The following is a 19,311-nucleotide window of genomic DNA, read 5'->3' on the forward strand; positions in this document are numbered from 1 at the left end:
TCAGTGTGTTCCCTTATAGAAAAAATAAACAGAAGGGAGGGGCACACAGGTATCACAGAGCTGTCTGATACCACAGAAAACAAAGGTAGGACTTATCATTACAGAGTCCCTTCCTTACATATCCATGACTTTATCTTCAACTCATTTAAGAGACTTCTGAGGAAACCACCTTTTTTTTTTTTTTTAAATTAAATAAACATAGCAAAATATAGGAGGATGGAATGTGTCAGGGTCAAAAACCTATTAAGGTTGGGTACAGGTGGACCCCATCATCCTTGACCCCACACACCCTTCTGGAAAACAGTAAGCAAGGAGCAGGCCAAGAGAGGTCATGGTAGCGCTGTTGCTTTAATACGGTGTGTGACAAGTAGTATCAAAATCGTCCACACTCTCCAATCTTACTCATTTTTAATCAGCAATATTAAAACTAAAGGAAAAAAGTGCGTTAACCACACCTCTGGGCTTAAAAACGAGAAGACAAGACACAGAAATTCTCTTCCTTAAAAAACAGCCATTTCAAAAGATTTTCTTTAATATCATAAAATATTTTCATGGACAAGTGAGCTAGCAAACACACATGCACCAATGTGCCTTTTGACAAGATACCCCCCTACCCCCACCCCTCCACTCCCACAGCAAGGTGGACATGAGATTGGAGAAATGAATACAGCAGATGATACAGAGAGAAAAAAAAATTGATAAAAAGTATAGAATATAACGTTGTGCTTGGTTACTGTCCTATGTCACAATAAAACAAAACATTTCGGTGCAAACAGTTAATTTTTCCTCTTTTCCATTTAAGTCTGGTGGAGAAAAAAATACTTTTTCTATAATAAAATATGTGGTTTTTTGGTTTTTTGTTTTTTTACTTTTTTTAACGTAATTTTTTTTTTCCTTTTTTGCAGAAAATAATTTTGTAAACTGTCACTTTGCGGGCAGGGAGGCTCGATGCCACGTGGGTCCCGGCTCGCCCGGTTCCAGGCAGAGCGCGGAGACCACACCCGGGCGGGAGAGGGGGCAGCGGGGGCGCAGGGCAGGGGCGCACAGCGGGCAGGGCAAGGGCGCTGGCCTGGGCGGGCGGGTTAGAGGTCGCTCTCGCCGTACAGCGCCGTGGAGAAGGACATGTAGTCCAAAGCACCTGGCACGGCGTCGGGGCCGGTGTAGGGGGCCATCCGCGCGATGCAGTACTCGGCCTGGTCGGGTGGTAGCTCTCGGCGCAGCTCGTCCACCGTGATGTAGTTCTGCGGAGAGAGCCGGCAGGGGGACCTGGATGTCACTATGGGCGACAGCACCCCACCCTGTCCCCTACTCCTGCTTCTGGATACAGAGACGGGCGCACACGCACAGATCCACACGTGTATCCCGTATACATATATATACGCGTGTTTATAATGCATACACGTGCATACATACACACGTGTGCATATACAAAATACACGTTTATTTTCAATATCCTGTTTGCCATCTCCGTACCACTCTGGCCTGTTTCCAAGCTAATTCAAATGCTAACTGCACCTGTAATTTCATGTATCACTCTGGTCTGCAGCAATCACAGGCTGGAGCCACCAGCAGGGACTCTGGTAACACAAGGGAGGCACACCCACTCAAGCAAGCACTCTGAAGATCATGTAATTTCCACAAATACAGTGAGCATCCAAGCGTGACATCGCCGCGGGGGACAGCTACCTCCACCAGGTTTGCAAGGTGCGGGCCTGCCCGCGCCTCCCCTGGTTCCCAGCCCAGGTCTCGGCATGCCCGTGACAGGTCTACTGGGAAGTTGCTTCTCTGGGGAGTTTCAGCCTCCAGAACAGCTCACTTGGAGGCTTGGACCCACGAGGTGGGCCCCCAATGCCATGCCCTACCTCTGCCAAAGCCCCCTACGAGCCAGCTTTGAGGAGAGTGGGGTCACCCCTAGGTCACTCCAAAAGCCAGGAACCCAGGCCCCTTTCTGGACCTCAGAGACCCAGAGTCACCTCAAGGAGATGGTTTCCAAGGGTCATTCCAACTCCATGTGCCAGGACTCTAAGAGGGTGTCCTTAAACTTTAGAAATTGACCTTTAGGAACTTCTCTTGGCTCAATCTTTCTCCCTTATAGACTGAGACATTTCAGAAATGATGCTCCCCACTGGCTTTGGCTTTTTATAACTCCATCTTTTCAGTCTCAAGGAAGGATGGCAGAAGGACTATCCTATGAATTTTACAGAAAGGAAATCTACCTGTAGACATCCCCACTTTGCCAGTTTCTGCTGGCACTCCCACTGTTCCACTGCCAGGCAGGGCACTGCAGGGAACTTGGGAAATTGGGAAACCCAAACTGACTGCTGCTCAGGGTAGACCAGTCAGACACACGCTTCCCTCCCGCTCCCTGCTGGTAGTCCACGCCTGAGTGCAGTGCAATAGAAGGGTGAAGTCTGAGTTCTCAGACGGCCCTTCCATCACCTGGTCACGTCCTCACCCCACTCTACCCGCCTCTGCTACTCATCACTCCCACCTGAGTGTGAAGGGGTCCCGCTCCCCGGAAGGAGACCCCCTTAGACTCACGCTGTGCCCGAACACCTTAGCTGATCCCAAAACATTAGAGAAATGGGTGGAGGTGGACAGCAGGGGGAAGCCCAGTGGAAGAAGGGGCCGCAGGGTGCAACTGACCCCCCCTCCAGATCAGGGTGCACCCTGCACAGCACCCACGCCACCGGAGACCCACCTTGTCCCCAGCCAGGATCTTGAAGGAGGCCATGACCTGGTCTGCTGTGTCTGTGTCGGCTGTCTCCCGAGACATAAAGTCAATGAAGGCCTGGAACGTCACTACACCCAGGCGGTTGGGATCCACGATGCTCATGATACGGGCAAATTCTGCCTCTCCCTGGAGAGAAGAACCAACCCCAGGCCTGTCAGCCTCTCAGCCACAGGCTGCCGGGAATGTCTCACATGGACCTACGCCCCTGGGGGCTTAGAGCAGCCTGAGGCTGCTAGAGGGGGGAACACAGTGGCCCCTGGGGCTGTCCTAAGGGCATCACAGGGACATCAGACCCAAGAGCGAAGACTCCATTCAGGCTTCCCAAACCCCACAGGCTCCTGCCGGAGCACACGAGGACGATGCTGACGACAGCTTAACAGTTGCCAGTCGTGACAGGTACCGCGAGCCGCACTCTTCTGACGGCTGGACGCCTTTCACCTCTTTTCTCACACCCCCCCCATTGTATGGCGCAGATCCCTATGACCTCCATCAGGTTTCCAGATGAGTAACCGGAGGCCCAGGCAGGCTTGGTGACTTGCTCAGAGTCACACAGCCAGCAGGTAACAGAGCTGGGATTTGAACTTGGATGGTCTGGCTCCACAACCTGCGGTCCCCCCACCACACTGTACTTCCTGTGTGTCAGACCCAGGAGCCACACTCACAGAGTTCCTTCGGTGAACCCTGGCCACAGTCCCGTAGGGGTCCCCTCACCTCACCCCGCTCCCCAAGCTGGTGATGACAGAGCTGGGATTTACTCCCGGGTTCCCTGCGTCCCGAGCCTGTGCCCTGGCCTGGCCTGGGGCAGGCCACAAGCTCTGTCCTTTGCACTGAGGCCTGGCACCTGCCCGGTGGCCCAGCTCAGGCCCCCGTGTGTGAGGTTACACCATGGAGGAGGCCGTGAAGGCCAAGGGGTGGCGGGCGTGGCTGCAGCCACCCCCAAGGCAGACACAGAAATCTCTGTGCTTCCTGAAAGATGAAGTTGAGCCAAACCCTACCCAGAAGTCCAAACCTCCAGTCCTTCTTGCTAGCCTTGGGGCCAGCCCCACCAGCCACCATGGGAGAGGAAAAGCCCACCTCCACGGGAAGTACCAAAAAAAATACACCAGCACAGAGACCGAGGTGAGAGGGCCAGACCTCTGGGACACACGCAGTCCACGAGGCTGGGCCCAGCCTCCAAGGTACCAGCTTCCCCACGGACCAGAATCGTGAGGCCCCTCCAGGGAGGGCAGCCCCTAGCCTGAGGGCTTCCAGCCTGCCCTCGCCAGGCCTCGGCTTCCCTGGCCAGACGGCGGGCCCTCGTCAGAACAGAGGGTGGGGTTTACATTACCATGTTGTAACCCATGGAGATAAGGCAGGCGCGGAAATCATCCGTGTCCATCATGCCTGTCTTCTTCTGTGGGGCCAGTGGCACCAAGACACAGGAGGGTCAGAGGCAGGAGGAGGAAGGGCCAGCCCGGGGCCAGGAAGACAGGGCACAGATGGCCAGAAGGGGAGGTCGACATGTATGATCGGGGGCATTAGGAAGGGAAAAGGAACACAGAAGGAGATACATCCATGGGGAGGAGAGAGGACAGGGAGAGGCAAAAGTCCGTCCACACGATGGAGAGTGATGAGGAGAGAGGAAGATGGGCCCCGGGCAGGTTCCCATAAAAGACGACCGAGGGCAGAGGTTAGAGGTCGGAGCAATTGGAAGAGGAGCCCGACATGGGCCAGGCAGGGACAGCAGGAGAGGACGAGCCCCCGAGGCCCACAGGAAAGGGGAGACAGGGAGATCCAGACAGAGAGAGAAAAGAAAAAGGAGAAACGCGTTATTTCTCGCCCCGGATGCCACCCCTGAGTGTGCTCCATGCAGGAGGCGAGTACCTGGGGGTCGTTGCCAATATCATAACCCAAGCTGATGAGGCAGGCTTTGAACTCCTCGGGACCCAGCGTGCCGGAGTGATCCTGGGGCCGCCGTGCGCCAGGCAGCGAGCCATGCGGTGCCAGGGAGGTGGAGGCCGTGAGGGGAGGGGGTGGGCCATGCCCCGGGGGGAGGGTGGCGCGTGTGGGGAGACATGGGGACAAAGGCATGCGGAGGGAGAGGGTGGAGGGTGGAAGGGGCAGGGGAGGAGGGGAAATAAAAAGTGCACACAGTTAGACACACGGACGAGGCCCAGTGGGTGCCCTCTCCCTGGCACACGCAGCCCGGCTCCGGGAAGCAGGCCAGAGGGGACCATGGTGAGCCAGGAGGGTGAGAAGCTCCCCCAGAAGGGCCCAGCCCACCCCAGCCCCAAGGCCCTGATGCTGCTTTCCAAGAGGGCTTCACCCACCCAGGAGGCTGGAGGACAGAGAAGCAGGCAGGGGTGGTGGGCAGCACCGAACCCCAAGCTCCCAGCCGTCTGGCTACCCAGAAGCCCCAGGGCACTGGGAGGGATGGCCCATGTACAGCTCAGTCTGTCCCAGAGCTGGGATGAGAACCCAGGACGAACAATGCTGATGCCCCCAGAGTCCCCCAAAGGCTGCTGAGGGGTGGGATAGGGGAGGGGGCCTCTGCTCCTCTGTCCTGAGGCAGAGGCAAGCTACAGTCCCCACAGACAGGGGACAGCAGGCCGGCCCCTGAGGCTAGGGTAGCCTCGCTCCCAAGGACTGACTCCTCGTGGCAGGAGAACAAGTGTCGGGGGCCAGTGATCCTCTCTCCACTCACTGTATGAGCTCTTGGTCCAGAAAAGTGGGGAAGTTCACAGCACACCAGGACAGGCTTTCTGAGACCAGCTGTGCGGTCCAGAGTCAAGGCAAGCTGCCTTCCTGCTTCCCTCCTCCTCTCCCTCCCTTGCCCAGGAACTGGCCCAGCATGGCTGCCCACCTCCTGGGCATACTGCCTTCCAGGGCCCTGGGGCAGGGGCTGGGGACTGCTCTGAGCGCGGGCAGTGGGGCTCTCACCCGGTCAAAGTGGTTGAAGGAGGCCCGGAACTCATTCATCTGCTCCTGGCTGATGCCCTTGGCATCTCGGGTGAGGATCTGATTCTCCACCTCGTTGATGGTCCTGGCGATGGTGGTGAGGAGCTGCTCCCAGCCCACACGGATGTGCTGGGGGGATGAGGAGCCTGTCAGCGAAGGGGCCCCAGGCCTGGGCCTTGGCTGCTCCCGGCGACTCCTCCCCGCAACCGTGGAAATGGCCCAAGCCACCCAAATCCAGACTTCCAGCCAGATTTATAGTATCACTGGGACAGAGGACCCAGATGATGAAAGGGGAAGCACAGGAGTGCGGTGGCCTCCACCTGAGGCAGCAGAGACCAGAACTGGTGGCCTGAGTCAGGTCAGGAGGGAGGGCCCTGTATATCCCACTCCAGAGCCACACGCACTCTCCTTCATGGTCCAAACCATTCACCGCTTGGAAAGCGGGTGTCTAAGCCAGTGTCTGGAGACCACCTGAGCTGAATCACAGGGGCCTGTTCGAAACACAGACTCCTCTCAGCCCCTGCCCAGACCTAGTGAATCAAATCCTGGAGCTGAAGGCTTGAAGTCTGCATTCTCGACAAGCTCCCTGGGAAATTCAGAAGGGCCCGAAGACCCAGAGCTCCAGAGGAGAGCAGTGGCAAGTATGCCCTCACTCCCAAGCGAGAGCTTGTCCTCCTACTGTGAGCACTTTCCTTGGAAGATGGGTAACTGCACCCCTGCCCCAGCCCGGGAGTGTGGGAAGCAGAAGGGGATCTGGGGCTCCCGTCCTGGAGAAGCAAGACCGGTGCCGCCCACCTCCATGGTGTAGTTGGTGTGCTTGTTGTCGAAGATGAGCGCCTCCTGGATGAGCTGGTGGTCGCCCTCCAGCTGGTCGATCTTGGGCTTGTAGTTGACAATGCTCTTCTCATACTGTCGCAGGTGGCTGAGCTGGTCCTCCAGGGTCCCATGCATCTCAATGGAGATCCGCCCGATCTCCTGCTCACCGGGAAGGAAGCTCTTGTCAGACCGCCCCACTCTGTCCCTGGGGTAGGGACTGGGGCACCCAGGTCATCGGTCAGCCCCTCACATGATTCTTCTTGGTACCTCCCCTCACCCGCCACCCCAGTGTCAGGGAACCCATCAGTGATAATCAGTCCACCAAGAACAAGACCCAGTCAGCAGGGACACGCTTTGGTATGGAAACAGCATCATAAAGGCATATGAGAAGCCCTGTCACCGCTAGATGACATACCTCCACCTCCCGTCTCCCGGGTGCCTCTCAGGCTCAGAAGGGGGCAGCTAGGTCAGTTCCTAACCTAAATGCTCGCTCCTCTGCTTGCCATTCAAACTCCCAGCCCAAGCTGTGTTTCCAACGATCACCCACCTCAGGGACTCTCTCTGCCCACAGAGCCAGCTTCCCCACAGCCTCAGAGCCCTTGACATGTCTCCTCGGTGGCCACACACCTGCTTTTCTGCTCCCAGGCTGCCTGCCTCCGCCTGCCTCAATCCCACCTGCCCCACAGGCCAGGCCTCAGCCCCCTTTTTTTTTTTTTTTTTTTTAAAGATTTTATTTATTTATTTGACAGAGAGAGATCACAAGTAGACAGAGAGGCAGGCAGAGAGAAAGAGAGAGAGAGGGAAGCAGGCTCCCTGCTGATCAGAGAGCCCGATGCGGGACTCGATCCCAGGACCCTGAGATCATGACCCGAGCCGAAGGCAGCGGCTTAACCCACTGAGCCACCCAGGCGCCCCTCAGCCCCCTTTCTGTCTGTACTTCATCTATGGAAACAAAACTTGTTTGTAAAAGCCTTTTCTGTGCACTCAATTTGACCCAGCCAGTATTTCCTGAGCAGCTACTATGCACAATGCATGGTTAAGCAGGTGGGGGTGTGGTGCAGGAGAGACAACCATGAGCTTGACATGGTCTCTGCCCTCAAGGAGCTCACGGGAACACCATGTTCTAACCCAAACAGGGACCCTTCCCTGATCTACAGAGAGAACCCCAGGATCTGGCCCAATAATTCAGCAAAAAACCTCCACACTTGCCCAAGGCCCAGTTCTCTCTCTGTAAAGATCCTTCTCTTTGACAAAGCTCTCCGCTCAGGAGGAAGGGACACCTGGTCAGCCAAATAAGTCAACGATAGATCAGCGATTCATCAACAATACATCTGTGGCACTTTCTCATGTGGCTCTTTAGTGGCAGCCCTGGGTGGGTCTTTGCGCCCAAATCAGAGATCGGGATCAACCCACTGGCCTTCCCTGACAGGCTCCATACCCCCTGTAGGGTCATAGACCCATCGTGGGCTTGGGACCGGCATTCTGCCTAGGAGGAAAGAGGGCAGCCTGACTGGCTGGGACAGTGCTGCGAAGAGATGGAGGCCCATCCCTGCCTCCCGTGAGGGGACCCACCTCCATCTTGGTCTGAATCCAGGGCCCGATGACATTGGCCTGGGCTGCGAACTGCTTACGTAGCCTCTCATTGTGCTGCTGGCGGGCGTGCTCCTCCGTCAGGGCCTGGTCCCTCCGTGGCACCAACTGCCGCACCTGGGGTGGGGACAATCACAGGACGTGGGTAACAGGCCAGCCGCATGTCCCATACTTCAGATGAGGAAATGGAGGAGGCATGAAGGGAAGGAGTGAGGCAGTAATAGAACAGGAGTGACCAGTTCCAGAAACTCCATCGTTCATTAACTGGACAGATGAGTGCTTACCGTGTGATAATGAAAAAAACTAAAATCCATGAACATCAGTAAAAGTCAACCAAAAAAGGGGACAAAATCCCTGCCCTTATAAAACCTTCTGTAGCCCAGCCAATGTCCCACCCAGCCCTTCGACTCACGTGGTCCCATTTGCCATTGATCTCCTGAGGAGTGATGGTTGTGTAGGGGTTGGTGCCCGCCATGTTGACATGGTAGGTCTGGACGATCTTGGACACCTCGTTGTGGATACCCAGGATGGCCAGGCGCTCCTTGTCGGCATCAGGGAGGGTGGCCTTGAACTGCTCATGGGCTGTGGTCAGTCCCTGGGTGGAAGAGAAGTAGAATGATGGTGCCTCGCGTGGGCAAGATGAACTAAGGGAGCCCTACAGATCCCACAGTGGGGGGTGGGGGCAGGAGGGACACTGAAAGCCTGGCTCCACACCAGCGGGGAGACGAAGAGGCATCAACCAAGGATGCTCATGGCTGAGAACCAGGTGGGCAGGGCTGGCCACGGGGAGGTGAAGGCAGAGCCATCTAACAAGAGCTTCGTCCTCAGGACTGGTGAAATCAGGAGCGACCACCCCTAGAGTGTACACCACCCACTGTCACGTCAAGGACAAGGTTTGCTCCCCCAGGTGACCTTCCCCAACCCAGGCTTCCTTTGTAAAATCTCTGAAATCCAATCCCCTGCAGCTGTATAAAAGAACGGGGGAGCTATTTAATGCTATGCAATGGGCTCCAAAATATTAAGTTAAAAATAAGGGTTCAAAATACAGTATATAGTAAGAATGGCTTTTTGTGTTAAAAAGGGGTATGGGGAAGAACACATTAATAAACATTTTGGGGCGCCTGGGTGGCTCAGTGGGTTAAAGCCTCTGCCTTCAGCTCAGGTCATGATCTCAGGGTCCTGGGATCGAGCCCCATATCGGGTTCTCTGCTCAGCAGGGAGCCTGCTTCCCCCCCTCCTCCCCCGCCTGTCTCTCTGCCTACTTGTAATCTCTGTCTGTCAAATAAATAAATAAAATCTTAATAAATAAATATTTTTGCTTGCAAAGGCAGAGACAGCATGGGCCTACTGCTTCACTCTGGGGAGGGCTCTAGGGTAGGAGGGAGAATTTATGGACTATCATCTTTATTTTATAGATTTTATACCGTCTGCATAGGTTGCCTAATCAAAATATATAAAATGCAATTTGTTCAAATGTAGAAAATCCTTGGCTGCTATCCCCAATCCCAAAGAGCAGTCCTGTAGGGGTGAGGTTTGCACAGGGGCCTCAGGGAGCCAGCCTTCGGGGGTGAGAGGTCTGCAGCACACCTGGATCTCCTCGATGGTGTGCACGATGAAAGTGTCCTGCAGATCCTCCATGGCCCCCTCCATCCAGTTGTTGAAGGGTGCGGCCCGCTTGGCGTACTCTAAGTACAGTTGGTCAATGGTTTCCAGCAGCTTCTCTGTCCGCTGGGAGTGAAAATTGACAGGAAGGGGTAGATAGGGAGGTATTCAGCAGAGTCCTATCCAGAATTACCACTCTCTGCCCACCCACCCCCCACCCCAAGCCTCCAAGGTACTGCTGTCCTGCCCCAAGGGGTCTAGGTGTGAAAGACCAGACTAAGGCAGGCAGAAAGAATAGGCTTTCTCTGGGACACTGGTTCTTAATGTGGGGTCTACAAACCCTCCACACAGGATTCACCCAGCCCAACCCTCAGTCTGATCTGCAGAATAGGAAAGTGCTCAAATGGCTGGGGTTGGGCTGTGAAGTGCATGAGACTGGGAGGCCAGAAAGGATGCATCTCCATCAAGGCAAAGCCCAAACCAGCACCAGAGTGAACCTTTGACATGTAGGCCACCGTGGATCCAGGGAACCCACTGGGGCCTTTTGGCTCAAGGCAAAGGGAATCACAAAGCAGCAAGAGGCTCCCAGAGCTGCTATGGGCAGGCCCCCGTCTCCCTCAGGGGCCACACCTCCAGAGCTTCCCTCCGCTTCTGGGTTAGGGCTCCCAGGTTGTCCCACTGGTCACAGATCTTCTGGCACCGGGCGTTGACACTGGGTGAGTCGTAATAGTCCAGCTCGCTGCAAGGGGAGAGACAGTAAGAGTCTGATGACCTGGGTTTCCTCCAGGGTCTGCTCCCCTCTCCCCGGCGCTGGGCACGCGAGTGGTACAGGGAAGCCAGGCATGGTCCCCAAGACCTCCAGGGACCCCAAGACCCCCCAACTCCTTGGCTTTCAGAAGACCGCCGGGAGACAAATAAGGCCAGTTCTCTCCAGGGTCCCCTGCCACATCTCACTGGAGGCGGTCTTGACCCTGAGGCCGAGTGAGAGCTCTGGTCCTTCACTAGTTACAGGGAAGGACCAGATGCCCTCAGCAGCAGGGTCACCGGCTCATTCTCTGCCCAGGGCAACACTCACTGCCTTCTGTATCTGTGCCCTTCCTGCCCGGGTGCCCGCTGTACCCACCCTCCTTGCTTTGCACAGCTACACCCCCTTCCCATGGCAGCCCCAACCCTCGCCCGCGCCTACTTGAGCTCCTGCGCAATGGCAGCGATCTGCTCCACGCGGTCCTGGTGCGCGGCCAGATCACTCTCAAAGGCCTCGTGCTTCTTGAGCAGGGCCTTGATCTCCGAGAGGGTGGCGGTCTCGTAATCCTTCTGTCGTAGCATAGCCTCTTTGCCTGCGTTCGGGGGTAAGGGGTACAAGGCTGAGCAGAAGCCAGAAGCCCCATCTTCTTGGACCTGCCCGTCCACCCGTCAGGGCCCCAAAAGCCCCACTTCCGGGGCACGTCCCCAGATGCCCACCATACAGCGATCAACCATCGGCAGTTTGAGAAAGCAACACGCAGCTGGAACATCCGCCACAAGGCCGAGTCGGGGAAGGTGCTACTTTCCATGGGACGCGTATGGGGCCACGAGGAGTGGTTATGTCCGAAGGCTACGCTGGGCTATGCCCCGTGGTACAGCCAGGAAAGAACCAGTCAAGCACCTCAGGGACGCCCCATCTTTCTCCAGCTACTGTTGCTGGCCCCCAGCAGCCCTGCAGGGACCCCTCCCCTTGATTATCTCGCTGTGGTCCGCATGTCCACGGCACTCTACACAGAATCCAACAGTGGCCAGAACCTTCTCTGTCAGGGGCGCCGCTCTCTCTTTAGGAACAGGGCGGGCTGGCATGTCTGGGATTTCTGCTTCCCAGGAGGAAACGGAATGAGAAATGAACTCCCCAGGACTACTGCTACACGACGTCTGCCAGCTGTCTCATGAAGCATCTGGTCCAGCACAGGGGCTGCCCTGGCCTGGCCTGCACGCCCCCACCCTGCATGTCTGGGCCTGTCAGGGAAGCTCAGCCAGTCTCAGCAGATGAAGGCCGGGCTGTGGAGGCTGGAAGACCGTGCCCAAAGTGGCCTTTCTTTCCTTCCCTCTACCTTTTTTTTTTTTTTTTAAGATTTTATTTTTAGGGGCACCTGGGCTGCTTAGTCATTAAGCGTCTGTCTCTGGCTTTGGTAATGATCCTGGCACCCCGAATTGAGCCTCCCTCATCAGGGAGCCTGCTTCACCCTCTCCAGCTCCGCCTGCTTGTGTTCCCTCTCTTGCTGTCTTTGTCATAAATAACATAAAATCTTAAAAAGGAAAAAAAAAAGGATTTTATTTTTAACTCATCTCTACACCCAAGGTGAGGCTCAAACGACCCCAAGATCAAGAGTCACATGCTTTTCCGACTGAGCCAGACAGGTGACCTGCTACTTCTTATTCTTTAAGTCAGAATAATATGTTAAGTTTACCATATTACAGAATAATATGTTAAATTAACCATGAGCCTACTTATCTACTCTTTTTCCATCTTTCCTTATACGGATGCCATGTCACAACCCTCAGGGAGATGGAAGCTGTGTTTCCTGCTTTCGAACATTCAGCAGCCCATCCTCAGAGTCTCTACTCTGGCTCCAGTTTCTACATGTGTCCCCTCTGGTGGCTGAGTCACCACTGGTGTGAACACCTGTCCCCCTACCGTGGGGCTTCTAGACCCCTCAGCTTGTGCTATCAGAGAGGGTCTCCCGGCAAATCTTCCTAGATGTGTGATTTCCCCATGTTCAGGGTTCATGCTTCGGACAGGTTCAAGAATTCCTGGGTCAGGAGGCAGCACCATGGCCAGGTGTGGATGTGCCCAGCTAGACTGCTTTGCCCAGAGGTTGTGCCCCCATTTGCTGCCCGCACACCAGCCGTTCTTATGTCCCTGCTGGTGAAGGACCGACTGACGGGGCTGGCCCCTGCTCTGTACCTTTCTGTGAGCTGTGCCCGGGGCCCTGGGGAAGCTGTAACTGACACACATGAGTGAGCTGGTGTGATTTCTACTTCCATTCTGCACCAGGTGCACCTGGCAGTGGGACGGGGGGGGTTGCAGATAGCAAGCTTGCACCACTGTGTACTTGCAACATGGAGCTAACCCCGGCCCCCTCAGGCCGACTCAAGCACGTGCCCATCCCCCACCACGCCACAGGGTACAGCGAGCCCGTCCATCCCTCATCGTCTCCAGCCTAAGATCTGATGGGGGAGCATGGAGACACTGCACCCACCCCACCAGCCAACAGAGGCTACGCCAGAGGTTCCAGCTGAAATGGCTGACCCTACGGATGGGCAGTGTGGGTCCCTCTCCAGCCCTGGCCCCAGTTCTAGGAAAAGCCTACTCCAGGTGTGACTCTTCTTTCTTTGGCGTTAACTTCAGCTGCCAACAGGGAGACACCAGGTGTGGCCCCAAGTGCCTCCAAGCTGGAGTAATGGAGACATACCTCACCTCTGTTAACACGGCAAGGGCTCTAGGTCACTACCACTGGAGGCCAGAAACAGCAACAGGGCATGCAGTGGAGGAAGAATCCCCAGGGCTACCATTTACGGAGTGTGCTCTACCTGCCAGGCACCAGCTAAGCATAAAATGTCCTTAAGATGCTTACCACTACAGCAACCCTAGGGGGATGCATACCGAGTTGAATAGTGTTCCCCGAAACTCATGTCAAGCCAGAACTTCAGAATCTGACCTTATTTGAAAAAAGGGTCTTTGTAGATGCAATTAGTTAAGATGAGGTCATAGGAGACTAGGCAGGGCCCTAAATCCAATGACTGGAGGCTTTATTAGAAAAAGGAGAAACACAGAAGCAGCCATGGGAGATGGCAGAGACTGAACAAAGCCAATGACACCAAGGACAACCATCGAGCACCAGACGCCAGGAAGCAGCACAGACAGCCTCATCCTTGGAGCCTCCAGAAGGAACCAACCCCGCCGACCCTTCTGCTTCGGACTCCTCCTGACCTGGGAGGGAGCACGTTTCTGCCGTGTGAAGCCAGCCAATGTCTGGCCCTTGGTTCCAGCAGCCCTGGACGCTGACACAGGGGAGGGCGCTTGGTCCCCTGCATGTCACAGATGGGGGAATGAGACCTGGAGGCGAAGCTGCTGGTCCAAACTTACTCTGCTTCTGGGTGGCAGAGTCAGGATGAGAACCCAAGCTAACAGCCTCAGGGGAGAAGACATCATTGCGGTGACCAAAACCAACAATGAGTCACACATACATAGCCTCGTCCTAGGCCAGGAATCCTTCTTGGTGCTTCCGAGGTGGTCATTCATTCTGTTCCCCTAAACCTACGAAGCTGGCACTGTGATTATCCCCACTCTACAGACGAGGAAGCGGAGTCACCCAAAAGGCCAGTGAATTTGTCTAAGGAAGAGCAACTAGTAAGAGACAAAGCAAAACAAACAAGGAGCAAGACAGAAAGGAGCTGGGGCTGGTGGTTTGGCCGGTGGAGCATGGAAGCCGGCATCCCCGGGGGAGGCATGAGGCTGGGCTGGCGTTACCATCCGTCCAGGCCTCGTGGATGGAGGCCTTCTGCCGGAACTTCTCTGCCAGGTGGTCGAGCCGCTCCAGCCTCCGGATCTCATTCAGCAGCCACTCCTCGTAGCCCTTCTCTGCCTGCTCTAGGCAGCCCCAGGCATTGTTGATGTCCTGTAGGGATAGGAGGCACAGGGTCAGGCCCTGCTGGCCCCTGAGAACCCCAGCCCCTTCCCCATGTCAGCCATGCCCACCCAGCCCCACCCTGGTGTTTCCCAGGCTCTGGGGTACCAGGCCTCCCGGGCAGGGCATTAGGTCCAAGTCCACATGGGCCACCCAGCTATAGGGCTTTGGCGTGCAGCCCTGTGGGGAAAGAGTCCGAGGCCCTCTGAGGCCCAGGACGCTGACCAATCACAGGACGTAGGGCCAGCCGGAGAACGGAGCAACAACTGAGTGAGGGAAGCAGGGATAGGAGCCTCCCAGGGCTCCCAGAGCCCACATCTCTGGATGTGTCATGAGCTCTAGGCAGTCACGTGGAGCCTGCAGGAACCTTGGTCTCGCTGAGCTGGCCAAGCATCTGAGCACAGTGACAGCTGCTGAGAACCCCAGCCCTTCAAACAGGAAACCACCTGCAGGGTCGCTCCTACAATGAGCACAGGGTGCCCACTGGGCAGACAGGGGCAGAACCAGCCTGGATGCCACCCGGGGGCCCCAGGAACAGGCTGCACCCACCCGGGGGCAGGGGGACCCTTCTAACTCACACACAGCACCCTCCGGGTAGCAGGGGCTCTAGCCACCTAAAAGCTGCTGTTTCAGCCTGGAATCTGGAAAAAGACTGCAATTGGAGACTCTTTCCTCTCCTCCAGGGTCCCCGGGGGTCCTGCCTCCTTCCAACGCCATTTGGCTTTCCCCATCCCATGCTCCTCCTGCTTTGCATCCCCGCACTGTCTCAGGACTTGTCATTTTAAAGGGCAAAAGCTTATCCTGGTGAACTTTGAAAATTTTTTTTGCATGTTTCCCTGGCTCATAATGTTCCTTCCCAAGTCTGAGGACAGGATAAGCAGGAAGCAGAAATAACCTAAGTAACCTACAGGAAGAGAATTTAACAACTTGGAAAACCATTCACGATATAATTTTAGTGTTTTTTTTTAAAAGCGGCTTATGAAATAAACATGCTTTAGGATCTCCTTAAAAGTTATATTTACATAGACTAAAAGAATCTTTCCCAAAGAACATTTTTTTTCGTAAGTAGGCTCCACACCCAGCTTGAACTCACGACCCTGAGACCCACATCTGAGCTGAGATCAAGACCTGGATGCCCAACTGACTGAGCCACCCAGGCGCCCCTAAAAAACATTTTTTCTAAGTTGATATTGATAATTGAGATTATGGTAATTTCTATTTTCTGCTTTTTGCCTGTTTGTATCTTTGAAATAGCCTACCCAAAAAAAAAAAAAAAAGCCATTACATTTTTTTGTATGGTAATACACTTTGGGTGGCTCAATCAGTTAAGCGCCTGCTTTCAGCTCAGGTCATGATCCCGGGGTCCTCGGATCAAATCCTGCATCAGGCTCCTTGCTCAGCAGGGAGCCTGCTTCTTCGTCTGCCAGCTGCTACCCTGCTTGTGCTCACACTCTCATTCTCTCTGACAAATAAATAAATAAAACCTTAAAAAAAAAAAAAAGTAAAACAAAGTGCTTGAAAAGATTCCACAGCAGTAAAAAAATTATCCTGACTGCTACTGATGGAGCTCTGTTTGGCTCAATATGTAAAGAGGCATTTTGCTTGCAAAGATGTTTTTTTGAGGGGTGGGGGAGAAGGTGGTGCTGGGAGGGCGAGTCTGGCCTGGAATAGTGGCAAGGAGGGGGCTGAGCCTGGTGGGGGGGCAGGTGGGGGAGCAGCCGGCGGTCGGTCGGGGGGCCCCGGGCTCCCCCAAGCTCACCGAGACCATCCTGCCCTCGGAGGGCATGAAGGCGGGCCGGTTGCTGAGGCGCAGCTTGGTCTGCAGCGTGTTGAAGTTGATCTCCAGCTGGCACTTCTCCTGCACCTTGGGTGGCTTGTGCAGGCGCCGGTAGTCCCGGAAGTCCTCCAGCTTCTGCTGCATGGCCTGCATGGTGTTCTCCGGCGCCCGGTTCTCCAGCCAGGGGATCGTGCGGCGGATCCACTCCAGCAGCTGGAGGGCGGAAGGGGTGAGGGTGCTGGGAGCCGGCGCAGGGGCTGCTTCCCTCTCTTCCTCATGGCCTTTTGGTCCTTCCCACACTGGGAGGGCCCTCCTGATGGCACACTCTGTCCGGACTCCCACTCCCCAGCCACGAGGCCAGGTCCCAGGGCCCCCCCCTCCCCAAGCCTGGCCACCAGCCTCCTGTCTGCCTGGGGAAGAGGCTGACTCCAGCCCCTGCTCTGCCAGACCTGCTGGGAGGTCAGCTCGACTAGGAGGAGACCTGAGCTTGGGCTCCAGCTCTACCACCTGGTCGGGCCTCCGTGTCCTCAGCCGGACCAGGGAGGGGGTGCCCAGTTGTTTCCCAAGGCCCTTGTCACCTGGCCACCTAGAATTCTAGAATGAGGATCTCTGACTCAAAAAGGAAGGGGCTGGCTTCTGGGGCACAGGCAGGGAATGACAGCCTGGATGAGGTGACAATGGTGGAGAAGGTGTGGTGGAGGGAGTGTTGGCGGTCACAGGAAATAGAATGAGCGCCGGCGAGGGGTCAGCCTGTCCCCTAAACGAACTCCTTGGTATAATCACAGGCCCCCCACGGGGTTAGCTGCTGTGATCCTCCCCCAGGTTGCAGAGGGGTGACTGAGGCACCATGAGGTCACGTAACTTGCCAAGGTGAGCAAGCCAGCATGGCAGAGCGGGGAGGAAGCCCGGCACCTGGGTTCCTACTACACTGGATGGCAGATCCCCCAAGAGGTTGGGTTCAGAAGGCTGAGTTCTTTTAAGGAAGAGGCAAGTGGAGCCTTCACCCACATACAGTCAACGGCAGAACAGCAGACCCAGCACTGTCTTCTCCTATCCCCTGAGTAGCCCCAGCTGCTAAGCTAGCTGGAGCCAGCCCTGGTCCCTCTCCAGTTCACATCCTCTCTGAACCAGGCGTCCTCCTTTTCTAGGCCAAGCCACTCACAGTACAACAGTATACCAGACTAGAAAGAGATCTCTTGGCTTAGCTCTCACCCGACAAGTGAAAAACACCAAGACCCAGAGAGGTGCAGAGTTCGCCAGGCTTACTGTTTGTCGATGAGAGAAAAGGCCCGGGACTCGGCTCTCTGGAGCCTGGAGCCCGGCCCCGCCTCTGCCTCCTGGGAGAAGGGGAGAGGAGCCAAAGCTTCCCTGGATCTTCTGTGCTGGGACTAAGGACTACACCCAGCCTCCGACTGTGCCCCAGGGACAGGTTTGAGGGGGACAGGATCTGGGGGCTCCCTCTTCCCCCCAGGGTGGGGTAGCAGAGCCTTGCTTAAGCCAGGCCAGGAGAAGCCATGAGGTACCCACATCGCTGGCCAGCTTCTCATAGTCTTCCATGAGCTGCTCATTCTCCTGGTTGACGGCCAACACCTTGCAGATTCGATTGGCTGCTGTCTCCGCCTGGCAACAAGAGAGGGGGTGGGGGGGTGCGCACGGTCAGCCCAGGGTAGCAGGAGCTCCCACCCCAGCAGCTCCACATGGCAGGAAGGCAGCTCCCAAGGCTCTGAATCCACATCCTCCTCGCCAGCCTCTACCAGCCCATGCTGGGTCCCACAGGTCAAGGGAGCCCAGAGAAAGATCTTGGTGGCTGAACTGGGGATCCCTGGAGAAGAACCTGAGTTTGAGGCCAACCATTGCATGTTGGGAAGACACTAACATAATAATGGCTGATACAATCAAAACGTTCAGCTCAGGTAAAGAGATGAGAAAATGCACACACAGCCTAGAATCCTAAGTGGAGGCCCTGGGATTCCCAAGGCTCAGGCTCTCAGGCATCGGTCAGGATCTCAGGAGATGCCGAAGTTCACAGCTGGGAGTCTGGAATAAGGTGCTGAGAGGCAAAAGGCCTCTCGAGATCGCTACTGAATCCGCTCCTGGCTCAAAGCCCCAAGAATATCAGAGAAGACTCAGAGACCCTCTACGTTACGAAGGGTAAGACTTAAGGATCAACCCAGTATGGGAAGAATGGCCAGGCAGCTGGGCACAGGTGCCTGCAGGAAAGCTAAGCACGGGTCTCTCACTGAGTGAGAGCTGGGCTTCTGCTAGCCTTTGGGTCCTGGTGACAAGAGCAATGAGAGGGGATTGACTGGAAATCAGAGGTAAAGGCCCAGAAACTCCAGGGGACACTGCTGTGGACCCAACACCAACAAGGGCCAGACGGCCCTAAGTTACCAGTTGCTCCGGTGATTTTTAAACTCATCTTTTCGCATCATGACCCACCTCCAAGGGGAGGGGAACACAGAGCCTTTTTGGGGTCCTGGGATAGAAAGAAAGCCTAGAGATGGGAGCAGATAATGCCAATGAAAAAACAGATATGCATTCCAGGGCCCTAGAGAACAGTGACCCTGCAGTTGATAAGGGCTTAAGGAACAGAAAGATGGGACCTCACAACCAGTTGATGAGTAACACAAAATGAGCTTTTATTGCAGCAAGATAAATGGAGGCTAGGCATAAGAAAGAACTTCCAGAGAATGAGGGTGCTTTGAACTGGAAAGAAATATTTAAGATGTTAAGTGTTTTTTCTTTGCAGAACTTTTCAAATAGGACATACCCCACTGAATCATGTGACTAGGAGGGGCTGCTGGGATGCGTGTGCGTGTGTGTGTGTGTAAGCAGGTCAGCATAAAGGTCCTTTCAAACTCCAAGTCAAGAGACTGCACCCTCCAGGATAAGGTGTCGGAGCAAGGAGACCTCCCACAGGTCCAACTGTGGGAATGGCCACAGGGCCTCCAAGATGGGATGGGTGCTTTGAATCCCAGGTCTCAAGACACCGAGGCAAGGAGTAACATTCTTAGACCGTCACCCCTCTGCCCTTCAGCTTAACTCTGCCCTGGAGATGCTGTGGCCCCTTCTCACGTGGAACCCCTCATGGATCATCCTTCCTCTTAAGAACCAACAGGTAACCACAGAGAATTCCAAAAGGTAACAAAGAGGGAAATTCCTTCCTTATGGGGTCCTGGAAAGAGCAAGGTCATAGG

General features: G+C 55.4%; 1 protein-coding gene across 4 annotated transcripts in view; it reads right to left on the reverse strand.

Annotated features, from left to right (window-relative positions):
- Window positions 1-299: 299 nt before the first annotated feature.
- LOC111148595 (actinin alpha 1) overlaps window positions 300-19,311 on the reverse strand; it is a 98,152-nt gene continuing 79,140 nt past the window's right edge. For 2 of the 4 annotated variants that reach the window (XM_022505296.1, XM_022505294.1), the window contains exons 9-21: window positions 17,642-17,734; window positions 16,097-16,327; window positions 14,181-14,328; window positions 10,866-11,016; window positions 10,310-10,418; window positions 9,665-9,805; window positions 8,490-8,672; window positions 8,060-8,194; window positions 6,467-6,646; window positions 5,654-5,800; window positions 4,598-4,678; window positions 2,702-2,860; window positions 300-1,241 (exon numbers count right to left, since the gene is read on the reverse strand). In XM_022505296.1, the coding sequence (XP_022361004.1) occupies window positions 1,083-1,241; window positions 2,702-2,860; window positions 4,598-4,678; window positions 5,654-5,800; window positions 6,467-6,646; window positions 8,060-8,194; window positions 8,490-8,672; window positions 9,665-9,805; window positions 10,310-10,418; window positions 10,866-11,016; window positions 14,181-14,328; window positions 16,097-16,327; window positions 17,642-17,734 (1,917 nt within the window). In that variant the 3' untranslated portion in view covers window positions 300-1,082. Of the gene's footprint in view, window positions 1,242-2,701; window positions 2,861-4,061; window positions 4,128-4,597; window positions 4,679-5,653; window positions 5,801-6,466; window positions 6,647-8,059; window positions 8,195-8,489; window positions 8,673-9,664; window positions 9,806-10,309; window positions 10,419-10,865; window positions 11,017-14,180; window positions 14,329-16,096; window positions 16,328-17,641; window positions 17,735-19,311 lie in introns of all 4 variants that reach the window. The other 2 variants (XM_022505293.1, XM_022505295.1) reach the window with 2 other exon arrangements.

The sequence above is a fragment of the Enhydra lutris genome, unplaced genomic scaffold (assembly GCF_002288905.1).
Source record: "Enhydra lutris kenyoni isolate GAN:26980312 unplaced genomic scaffold, ASM228890v2 scaffoldscaffold20, whole genome shotgun sequence".
In the NCBI taxonomy this organism is placed as follows: Eukaryota; Metazoa; Chordata; class Mammalia; order Carnivora; family Mustelidae; genus Enhydra; species Enhydra lutris.